The 12268-nt window shown below is 44.1% G+C and overlaps 1 protein-coding gene across 3 annotated transcripts in view; it reads left to right on the top strand.

The window, feature by feature from the left end:
• LOC309371997 (cysteine-rich protein 2) overlaps window positions 1-12268 on the top strand; it is a 48758-nt gene that overhangs the window by 22480 nt on the left and 14010 nt on the right. Inside the window, exons 1-2 of one of the 3 annotated variants that reach the window (XM_081915192.1) lie at window positions 7819-7852; window positions 10165-10259. In XM_081915192.1, the coding sequence (XP_081771318.1) occupies window positions 7834-7852; window positions 10165-10259 (114 nt within the window). In that variant the 5' untranslated portion in view covers window positions 7819-7833. Of the gene's footprint in view, window positions 1-7818; window positions 7853-9309; window positions 9347-10164; window positions 10260-12268 lie in introns of those variants that run through there. The other 2 variants (XM_081915191.1, XM_081915193.1) reach the window with 2 other exon arrangements.

The raw sequence follows: 12268 nt of genomic DNA, 5'->3' as shown, positions 1-12268 counted from the left end.
CCCGTCTGGCTTGACAGGTGTGACGATGGGGGTTTCCCACTTGGCGTGGTCAACCGACTCCAAAACTCCTTGGGCGATCAGCTTGTCCAGTTGTTCGTCCACCTTAGCCTTGAGAGCAAAGGGAACCTGGAGTGGCTTTAGCTTGATGGGGGCGACTTGTGGATCAAGGCTAAAGGAGATGGGCGTACCTGTACATTGCCCCATAGTGCCGTCAAAAACCTCAGCAAAGTCTTTGACCAGACCCTCAGATGTTAGAGATGCAGTTGATGCCGGTGACTTCAAGGCCGAGGGCATCAAACCAGTCTAGCCCTAGGAGGCTTAGCCGCTGACTTTTGAGCAGTACCAGTCGGAGCAGGCCTGAAAAATCCTTGAAGGCGATCCAGAATCGGCCAACGCCTACCACGGGAATGTCGTTTCCCTGGTAGCCTCTCAGGTGTACGCGGTGAGAGTCGAGTTGCCTTTTAGGCACTCTGGGTACCAGTCTTTTGATGGTGCTCCAAGACACAATGGACAGGGCAGACCCGGTGTTGATCTCCATGTCACATGGAGCTCCTTCAATGAGCACCATGACGTTCAGCTTGCGTCACATAGGCGAGTCGGTTTGGCTAATCGTGGTTCCAGACGGGCAGTGGCAGTTGGTGAGAGCGAAACAGCTTTCCTTGGCGGACTGGAGTGAAGACTTGGACTTGCGAGTCGGTGAAGGGGGGGTGCTGGACGGAGCCGATCAGCAGACCTTAGCGATGTGGCCCCTTCTGGAACACTTCCGACAGATGGCGTCTCTGAATCGACACTTGGCACAGGAATGGTTGCCTCTGCAGCCGGCACATTCCGATTGGCCCTTGGACTCCTGTTGGAACTTCCTGCGCTCCCACTTTGTCTGGTGCACATCATCGTCTTCACTGGAAGATGCCTCATCACTGCTGGCCTCTTTGTGATGCACTGGAACTGGCTTCCTAGCAAGACACGGGCTGCTGGCCTCGCGGATCTCCTGGGTGGAGCGTTCTGCAGCTTCTGAGGCCACGGCCTCTTCAATGGCTTTCTGCACTGGAACTGGCTTCCTAGCAAGACGCGGGCTGCTGGGTGAGAACTTCAGTACATAACACCTGCCTTCTATGAAATCCTGAAGAGCCTGAGAAGCAGTGGCCCCTTATTTTCTCTATGGGTAGCATGTGGCAGGGAGGGAAGGTTGTTTGCAGGAGGGAGCAGCATGAGGCACTGCTGCTGCCTTTCCAAGAGAGAAATCCTTTGTCCTTCCCACCTCCCAGAGGGACATGTAGTTTTTTGCACTTCCCAGTTGGGCTTTGCAGTGAGGTGCTGCTTCTGCAAAACCCAGAACAAGGGCAAAGCCACTGTCTTCCCTGAATTCTAAGCATGTGATTTGTGTCCCATGAAATGGAGGGTTAATAGCAGCCATGACTAATGAAGCAGTGGTGATGATGAAGCAGTGGCAACTCCTGCAGCACTACTATGGCACAATGTATATGCGTGCAGCAGCAAGCATATTCTCCTGTAAATATGTAATTATAACTTAGAAGTCCTGGGTCCTGCAGTCTTTCTAAACAGCAAACACCTTCCCGTGGGTGCTGGGTGGGGAGAGAGGAAACCGTAAGTGGCAGACAGCCATCAGCCCTGCCATCCTAATCAACTTGTCTGGACTCTGTCACAAGCGGCTTATCCTCACTCACTTGGCCACAGTGTCAACGGCTGGTTTGATAGCAAAATAAAAATAGAGGTTGGTTTTATCACACTGGTATGTCCAACCTCTGGACAGTTTCATCCAGCAGCTTCATTTGGCATTCCAGAGGTGATAGCACTTATACTTTCAGGACAATTCCAAAGTAGCACAGAAACTTGGCCAACATGGTCTGTGGGGGCAACTTAACTTTTAAAACTCTGTTTCTTTCAAGATTCCACAAGCAGTTTGCCAGAATTTGCCACCCTAAAGTATTAAAAACTGCTGAGAGTTCTAAAGACCATAATGCAATAATGATTTGTGGATCTCGTGAGATTTGTGAGAGAACATAACATAGCGGATAATTTGTGAGACTGCAGCTGCCTCCCTCCCTGCCTGCCACTTCCATGGGTCCATTTACAACCAACTGCCTACAGAGTGTGAAAGTAATATGTACATATCAGCATATTTGCATTGAGAAGTACAATGCCTATGGACATAAAGGTTGTGTTTGTCTGCAATAGTGACTAGCCGTTGGTAGGCCTCTACTCTAGGAACTCTTCCTTTAAGAACATCTAAGCTAGTGGTGATAACTACGGTACTTCTTGGGGAAGTGACTTCCCAAAGGAATTGGATTCCTTGGGTAAGAAGCTGGAAGTAGACTAGGAAGCATCTGAAATTTTGTCAGTAGAAAATCTGCCTCTGTTTGGATTCCTCCGGGGGGTGGGGTCTTTGCTTTGAGTGAGGCACTTGACTTTGGATGGCCCCATGCCTTTCTGAGGAGGAAGAGCTGTAAGTCTGATTCATTTCCTCTTGTTCTTCAGTGCTTTCACTGTCATACCACTGAGGACAAGTTGAACTGTCAAGGAATTGCAGAGAGACTAGGCAGGATATGAAGGAAATGGGACCTGCAGGTCTAGAGAGCCAGTGTGGTGTAGTAGTTAAGAGCGGTGGACTCATAATCTGGGGAACCGGGTTCGCCTCTCCGCTCCTCCACCTGCAGCTGCTGGGTGACCTTGGGCCAGTCACACTTCTCTGAAGTCTCTCAGCCCCACTCACCTCACAGAGTGTTTGTTGTGGGGGAGGAAGGGAAAGGAGAATGTTAGCTGCTCTGAGACTCCTTAGGCTAGAGATAAAGCGGGATATCAAATCCAAACTACTATTCTTCTTCTTCTTCTTCTTCTTCTTCTTCTTCTTCTTCTTCTTCTTCTTCTTCTTCTTCTTCTTCTTCTTCTTCTTCTTCTTCTAGTTTACAGCCAGAAAAGCATTTGATGTCTCAGCTTTTGAGAGGAGTTGAATAGTGGGCCTTAGCACTGTTTCTTCTGCTCCTGCTCCCCAGACCTGCCTATTAGTGCAGTGGCTAGCTAACGCCATGGCAATTGTGCCATGGGGTTGAAATCTGGCGTTTTTATTCCAAGGCTCAAAATGGCTTGTCCCTATTTTTCCAGAGCATGTGGATTTCTTAGCCACCAAAATGTGTAGTCACCCTGGAGACCGGACTCTGCCACGTTGGCTGCAGCTTTTGGTATGTGAGAGCAAAGGCCGCATGCGTCTTCTCCTTTGCTTGAGGTTCTGCCTCTGGTGTTTGATGTGAGGCAAATGGGCCAGGAAGGAAGGCTCCATTTCGCCTGTTATTCTATGCACAAGAGAGAGTTTTAGTGCGCTCCGTGGCAGCTGATAATGTTGCAGTCAAGCTGGAAAGCCTAAGCCTGTATGCTCTAATTCGAAAATAGCCTAAAATATTAAAAGGCAGATACCTGATCCACGCAGTGTCAGGGAGGACTTCAGTTCTAAGAGTAACTGAGATGGCAGCTGCTGCTTTGTTGCGTTCTCTCCCCCTGCCCGGTTGGTGCTTGGGCTACACTGGCTGTGCACGTTCTCTGCTGCTGATATGGGAGATGCCAGTGGCTATTGCTGTTGAGTGTCAGGAAGAGGATGGTGCTGAATGTGCTGTCAGGGTGTTTTTTTCTTCTCCCTGTCAGGATACCAACACCAAAGTACAGTGGTGCCCCGCAAGACGAACGCCTCGCAAGACGAAAAACCCGCTAGACGAAAGGGTTTTCCGTTTTGGAGGCGCTTTGCAAAACGAATTCCCCTATGGGGTTGCTTCGCAAGATGAAAAAAATCTTGCATCCCCTCACGGGTTTTTTTTCGCTTTTTTCGCCCTTTTCTTAAGCCGCTAAGCCGCTTATCAGCTGTTCCGCTGATAAGCCGCTTAACAGCTGATCGCTGGAAGCCGCTTGACAGCTGTAGCGCTAATCCGCTAAGCTGTCAATGGGCTTGCTTTGCAAGACGAAAAAAACGCTATACGAAGAGCCTCACGGAACGGATTAATTTCGTCTTGCGAGGCACCACTGTAATTTGCCTGAGGTTCTGAGCTTGGGTTACATGGTGTCTGAACCTCTTGAGCTTTCAGAGTCACTTTGCTTTTGTGATGAAGCAACTATTCTGTGTTTACAAATGCCATGACAGCAAGCCATGTTGGGAATCTCAGGTGAGATACACTTACAGTGAAGTTGTTCCCAGTTTGCAACTCATTCAAGGAATAACAATTTCAGGTTTGTTCCAAATCTATTAAATATTTAGGTATGTTAATGTCAAGAGATGAAACACAGTTAGTTACAGTTCATATGAATAAATTAATAAAAGAGGCTTCTTCAGATATCGATAGGTGGGAGTCATTGAACCTTACCCTTTGGGCAAATGCTCTCAAAATGAATATTATTCCCAGATTCATTTATATCTTGATAGGACTTCCAGTTTTTATATCTGGATCATATTTTCAAAAGATAAACTCATTGTTCATTGAAATACCTTTGGGGCTCAGCAGCACCAAGAATATCCTTGCAGAGAATGCAGCTACAAATTAAAGAAGGCGGTTTCGAAATCCCAAATTTGGAATTATATAATTATGTTTACCTACTGTCAAGTACTAAATATTGGAATTCCACTGTTGGCCATAATTTTCCAATGTGGGCAACACTAGAATATATGTACATAGCACCTTTGGTTGGTTGGACAATACTAGGATTAAAATATCTGAAATGTCAGGGGACTCTGGAAACAATTAAATCACAGAAGAATATGGAATACATTGGCTAATAAAAATTTGTTCCATTTTTACATGCTAAACTTTGTTCCAAATTTGTTCCATTTTTACATGCTAAACTTACCCTGTGGGGAAACCCCACAATAAGAATTGCAAAAAAAAGATGGTGATATGGAAAAATTGGATGGAAGAAGGTGTACTGACATTGGAGCAACTGATAGATGAGGAAGATGAATTTTATGCTCTTAATGTTTTAAGACAAAAATATCACCTATCACATGCAGCTCAATGACAATATCTTCAAGTACAACATCTCCTAACAAGTGTGTTTGAGCCATCACCCCTTTCAGCTTCTGAGACACCTGAAATATTGGAGCAATTGGACAACTATTCAAAAATAAAAAGCCAGCAATTACTTTTTATAGATATCTATTAACAATACACAAATTCAATATGCAGACTGCAAGAGATGATTGGAATAAAGAACTGGAATTTTCAATATTACTCAGACAGTGGGAAAATGTTTTAAAATGTTTTAGCTTCAGTACCCAAGGTGTCATTAGATTTCAGAAAATAATATTTAGAGTTTATTGGACTCCTTTACAGTTGTATAAAAAAGGGGTAGCTAAGATAGCTAAGTGTTGGAGATGTGGCAAGGACAATGCCTCTCTGAAACACATGTTTGTATAGTGCTCTTTACTTAACAAGTTCTAGGAGAAAATGCTGGACTGTGTAACTATGACTATGCAGAAAAAGTTAAATCTTTCAGTGGAGAATATTTTATTGAACTATATACCTGCTGTATGGAAATTTTCAAAGGGACAATGGAAATGGATTTTCTGTGCCTGAAAGGTGGCCAAGAGATTGAGGAATTGGAAAAATGAAGCTTTGATACCATTCAATCAGGACTTCCGGGTTGGCGCCTCCAGCAATGGTGGAATTCCTCTTATCGGGAGGAATTTGCTTCGTGGAAATAAGGGTCTGGCCGCCACGGCGAAGGCGGAGACCCACTAAAAATCACAGGCGGGAGAAGCCTGTGAATGTGGATTTGGCTGGCACCTTTTGCGCCTCCCCTACTCGTGGGGAAACCCGGTTTCGGGGATCCGGAGCGACGTGGGGTGAGCGGCGCGGTGCTTCAAATTGACTGCTTCTTTCACGGAGTGAAGCCGCATTGCTGTTGCCGGAGAGCGCTGACTTTTTCCTGTGGACAATTTGATCTTAAAACTACCCGTGAGTAGAGCGGAAAATTGGATTTTTAAACGTCTTAATTTGGCACCGAAACGGGGAGGTTTAAAACAGGAAGTCCGCCTTCCCCTTTTGTATATAGACTGAAGCAAAGAGGCTGCAAGCTAAAGCCTTGGAAAGCCTTCCGTAAAGGATTAAACTTCCATTGGCTAAAATCATTAAACCCCCCTTGGAAGCAGGAGAAGAGGGGGGAAATTTTGGATTGCGTAAGCCTGCAGGAGAGAGTGAAGAAAGTCAAATTACCACCGCTATGAACCTGGAAATGGGCTGCTGGTAAGACTGACGTTTTTGGAATGTTCATTGACTGTGAATAGAACGTTCGTTGACAGCTAGTTAAATAAGAGAAATACATTGTTTCCACTGTCTCCTTCTGCGTTTAAAAAGGAGTAAAAGTAACTGAAAATTGAAACTAACTTTATTGTTGGAACTGTGTTTAAAAGGATTAATACAAATAGAAACTGTTTCCCTCTAGAGGAAGCCTTTGAAACTGTTACAAGAGCTGAGCTGGGGGAATTTCCAGCTGCAAGATAAAAAGCTGTGAGAATCTGGGACTGACCTTGAATCGGTTAAGAATGTCGACAGAAGAATCCTTAGTGGTTGCATTATGTAAGATAAATGATTCACTGGAACAGCTCCACAAGAAGATGGATGTGATAACTACCAAAATTGATAATTTGGGACAAAAAGTGACCAATTTGGGACAAAAAGTGAACATCAATACAGAAACTATTCAGGAATAGATACAGGAATCTACTTTGACATGGCAAATTGTGGAGAAGGCTAGGGAGAAAGTTGTTGTCGTTGAACCTGAAGTAACACAAGTGGAGAGCAAGAGAGCCCCAGCCTTACAGATGCAATTTGATGACCATAAGTTGATGCCTTTCATGATTGAATTTAGAGAAAGTCAAATTTTGAGGATTGGAGCCCTGCTTGGATTGGAGAAGGAAAGTTTGATAGATCCCCTCACGCAGGGATTTGCTGACTTTTGGGACCTGGACTTGGGTCAGGAGGAGATTGGAGTTGTGGGGGCTTTCAGATTTGGAGGAATTTTGAAACACGTCCTGAAATATCTTTTGGATCTTAGTTTTAACTACGGAGATTTGGTTGCCCTGTCGAGAAGGAATAAAAACATTGCTAGGTGGGAGTTTCCCCGAGATCTACTCTTCAGCATCAAAGGAAGGAAAATAAGAACAAGATCAGTAGAAGACAAAGTAAAGTGCATGTATAAATACGAAGAAGACTTGCAGAAGGGACTTGGAAAAGAGTTAAGAGCCTCGGACAGAAGATTACCAGGTTGATGGACTACATGGAATTGGCGGAAATGACTGGCAGAATCCGAGACCAGGGAGAAGAGACGGTGGAAGAAGATTTATAGAAAAATTGTAAAATTAATGAGCATTAGAAAAATGTTAGAATGGAGTTATATGGCTTTAGTAGAAATGTTATAAGGAATTAAGCACAAATAAGTATTATAGTATTAATGGAAAATAAGGTTAAAATATGTTAAGATATGTTAAAATATGACAGAAAATAGAGAAAGATGGAAAGGAATTGCTGAAACAATTAATAGAAGTGGAATACAAAAAGGGAGGTGAGAGGAGGTCGTTGAAACAAGGGAATGACAGATAGGGTATTGAAATGGTATGATGTGTGTTTTAAATTGTTTTTGCTCTGTCTTGTTTAGTTTATTGTGTTAATGTTGTGTTGTGTATTGTTTATATATTGTATTGTATTGTTTTTTCTTTATTTTATCTTTTCTTTTTTCTTTCCTTTTTTCTTTTTTGTGAGGTTTAAAAGTAATAAATATTTTTTTAAAAAAAGATACCATTCAATCAATGGACTGACGATATGACATCACTGACAATTTATGAACAGACTGCTGACAGGTGCATAAATAAATATGGATAAATGCGATAACATTTGGAATGAGTTTATACAAAATGCAGTAGGCTATTAATATTTACATAAGCACTAGGACAATAACACTATGCCAATTTATATAAGAATGTATGGGGATATTGTATATTGCTTCCCCCCTCCAAATTCCCACTTTTATATGTACCTTTGTTGTTGTTTTTGTCCCTCTCACTCTTCCTTTTTTCTGTATCACTATATTTCTTTTGATTGAAATCACCCTAATAAAATATAAATATTTTAAAAGTTGCTCCCAGTTCCAGTAACCATATGGAAGCAGCTTAAGGTCCAAATAGTTTTTACTGTTGCAGAAGATAAGGCTTAGTAAAACTGTTCTGGACATGGATATATACAACCTGTAGGCTTTTGCAGATGTTGTTTAGTTGTTTAGTCGTGTCCGACTCTTCATGACCCCATGGACCAGAGCACGCCAGGCACTCCTGTCTTCCACTGCCTCCCGCAGTTTGGTCAGACTCATGTTTGTAGCTTCGAAGACACTATCCAACCAGATACAGATATATATATCGATACATACAATTACAAAGTATCTCCATCGCTCCAGATAAACTCCAGCAATGCTTGACAACTAACACCAACAGACGGATGACTTATAGACTAACAAACATTACTGAACTGACATACATTAATCACAGATATAGTTGGGGCACTGGGCTGTTAGCAAAGCAACTGGAATGGCTAATCTTTCACATCCATGGGGTGATTTACACTTATGAAGGAAAGCAACCCCTTCTCATGTCCAGTTATTCCAACAAGGCATTGCAAGCAAAAGCAATTTAAGAATTTCCAAAAAGGAAGGGGTTGAACTTGAAAACAGAGAGATTCTTTTCAGTGATCTAGGATTCACCCCAATATCTTAACTGACTTGAACACAAACTTGAATTAAACCTCTGCAAGTCAAATACTGGTTTAACAGCGAATGAGGTTATTTTAGTCTTAAGGTGCTTCAGTCCCCAAGAGAGAAAGGAAGAAAGGGGGTTCATATTATTTTTTCTGAGACGCTATTGCAGCAGCAGCAAGAGGAATAGAGGGTTCTTCAACTGGTACAGTGGTACCTCTGGTTACAAACTTAATTTGTTCCGGAGGTCCGTTCTTAACCTGAAAGTGTTCTTAACCTGAGGTACCACTTTGCCTAATGGAGTCTCCTGCTGCCACTGCACCACCGCCGCACCATTTCTGTTCTCATCCTGGGTCAAAGTTCTTAACCCGAGGTACTACTTCCAGGTTAGTGGAGTCTGTAACCTGAAGTGTTTGTAACCCGAGGTGTTTGTAACCCGAGGTACCACTGTAATTCTGTCTATTTTTCAACTGCCTAGGTAGAGGACTGTCCACTGGGACAGCATCCAGCAACTGGGTCCTGGAAGCAGTGTAGGATTGAAGGGCATCACAACACTTTTCTAGCTACCCATTCCTTGTGGTTGTCCCCATGGAGAGCTCTGGAAAGAAAGGTGTGACTTCTCTCCCACATGCTTGGCTCTTACAAGAGGTGCAAAAAGTCCACAGAGAGAAATGGTCCTCCTTTTCTCTCTCTTGTTCTCCATGTTTGCTCTTGCATCTCAGCAGGAGAAACACAAAAGGTGTCTCCTCTCTCAAAGTGAGGTTGAAGAAGAAAGAAGGAAATGAGGCCCTTATCCCTAAGAGTATCAGTCTAGACTGGAGGAAAGGTCAGCCCAGGTTAGGTCAGAAAGGTCAGTCTAGGAAACTTGGCAGTTCCTGTTTCTATCTGCTCTGTCCTAGGCAGACACATCAGCCTCCAGCGCAAGCTGAGTTGCATCCCAGTCTGGGGGGAGCATCTCATGCCTTTTCAAGATGAACGGAATCTGGGACAGGAAAAGAGGGCAAAGGGTTCACCCCTCCTGGCAGTATCCAAATTGCCCTCCCTGCCTCTTCTGCACATGAATTTGCCTTGCCTTGCTCTGCATTTTGCTTCTCAGGCTTTGAGAAGCAGATGCAAGGCTTCTGACAGGATCCTGCAGCCCTCCTGCCTCCTCTGAGGTGGGAAGTGCTTGCCTGGCTTGGAGAAGGAAATGGGAAGGCTCTTGGACGCTGCCAGAGCATTTCGCCTCCCTCCCTAAGCCAGGCAGAAGCTTCCTGGGCTTTGGGAAGAAGGCGCAGGGCTCTGATTTAGGGAAAGAAAAAGGTCTCTGGAGCGTTCTGCCAGAAAAAAAAAAACCGCTGGGCGTGGTGTTTGGCATGGGGAGCCAGTTTGTAGGTATCTGAAAGTTCATATTTTGATTACATGTTCTCTTGTTTCTCTGCTGTGCAGCTGAGAAAGTAACTTCGTTGGGAAAGGACTGGCACAAGTTCTGTTTGAAATGTGAGCGCTGCAACAAGACCCTGACTCCTGGTGGGCATGCCGAGGTAAGAGTCCCACTGGACATGGCCTGCTGCATTGGGGTAGTTTCTGGGAGCGCTTGCCTTTGAATTGTTAACTGGGTGGACATATTTTAGCCAATAGCCTCTCTTCTGAATTCTGCCAACAAAGTGTTTACCCTCAAGATGTTTGGGGCAATTGTAGTGTCATGCAGGATAAGGTGTTCCAGCTCTTCACTGTCACAATTACCCAGAGGAACAATTGGGGCAGCACCTCCCAGTCTGTGAGGCTCCAGCGCAGTAGGCGCTTTCCAGTTCACAGGGTTGTGTGGGATTTGTTGCATGTTAAGATGGGCTTCCAATTTCACTTTGCACAAGGATAGTTCATCAGGAGTATCTTTTCAGTGGCAGAATAAGAAACAGGAATGACAAATTAGAAACGAAAGACATGATTCTACCTAATTCTGTGTTGCCTGAAAGCAAAAGCTTTTCATTTTTATATTTTTTTTCTAAGTTTCTGTGCCATTTCAGATAAGTTTATGAAATGATTTATGCCTATCTTTCCCCCTTTCTGTCTGTACGTGTAATTACTCCATTTGAATCTGGAGGGTAGTTCCTCTTGTTGCTCCTTGTAAAAACTAAATAAGGAGGTTAAATCATACCTTAGACAATACCTTGATTAATTATAAAAATATTTCTACCTTGAACACTGTATCTATACATGGGGATACAAGGGCAGTTCACAATTCCAGTATAAACAAGAAAATCACCAAAATAATTACAACACCTTAATAAACAACAAAGCAGCAGCAGCAATAACAAAATGTTAGAGCAGCCACAGAGTAGAGCATTTAAATCACCTAGCATTCCATTAAAGTGCAAGGCAAAACAAATGCATTGGCCTCCAGTGGCACCTTCTGCAGGCTGGGTGCAATTGAGAAGTAGGCCGCACTGTGGGTGGGCACAGAGCAGAACAGGCACGGAGTGCAATAAGTCTCATCCCACAAGCATGGTTTGCCATGTTTAGCTTTACTGGGCAGTGTAAAGACAAAAAACCCTGAGAGTGGCTGACTATAGAGGCGGGAAGCAGGATGTTGTACAGTCCTTGGGCCTCCCCCATTGCGTGGGGGCCCAGGCGCTGCCCGGCCAGCTCCCTCCCTCAAGGCTGCTGCTGCTGCTCCAAAGTGCTTGGCATATGCTCCTAAGCCTAAACTTCGAGTTATTGTAAATTGTTGGAAGGTGACTTCTACTCTTCCTTCCCACTTGGGAACCAGAAATTATTATTGCTTCAGCTCTTCTGCTCCTGGCCTAGGGGCACTTTGCCTCCATCAGCTCAAGCAAACACCATTTATTCCCCAATTAATGTTGTAGAGAGAGCAGAAGGAAAGTGTATCTGGGTACTGTATCAAGTGTGCCCGCATAGAGAGCTGTAGGTAGGAATCATCTGCTTTCAAGGCATGAGGTTCCCCATTATGTGAAATCTGAGGAAAGTGACTCACCCGAGAAGCACTTTCTCTCTGAAGGTGTGTCTTAGCCAGCACACTGGAGTGCTTCCAGGGAGCTGGGAAAGTTTCTTCCTGACTGCACCACGTCCCACACTTGGAGGAGTCACACCCAGCAATTTTCTTTCCGTGCTTCACGTGGCGGGTGAGCTTCTCTCTTGTCTGCTAACTGATGACAAGCCTGCTGTTGCTACTGGAAGGATGTTTTCTCAAGCTGTATTTGCTTTTCCTTCTATGGAAGTACAAGCAGTGCATTCCTCGCATTAAGGGAGAAATATGTTCATGCCTTATCACCATTTCCTCTCACAAATTGACTCCTGTTGACAGTTAAGTGCAGATACTGCCAATATTGTTTGCTATGCCTGTGATGTTCATGCTAGAGCAACACGGCACATTTACGTAGGTACTAGAGCACTGAATGAAACCTAATGAACAACTAAACATGCAATACCTGAATACATCCTCATACATATGCATCTCAAAACCTCAATATAAACAAGTATAGACATGTTCCTCCTAGTTTTCTATGTGGAAATATGATACTCCTGTCACTAA

The sequence above is a fragment of the Podarcis melisellensis genome (assembly GCF_964234715.1).
Source record: "Podarcis melisellensis genome assembly, chromosome: 6".
In the NCBI taxonomy this organism is placed as follows: Eukaryota; Metazoa; Chordata; class Lepidosauria; order Squamata; family Lacertidae; genus Podarcis; species Podarcis melisellensis.
Note: the sequence above shows the minus strand (reverse complement) of the source record. Positions and strands in the feature narration are given on the sequence as shown.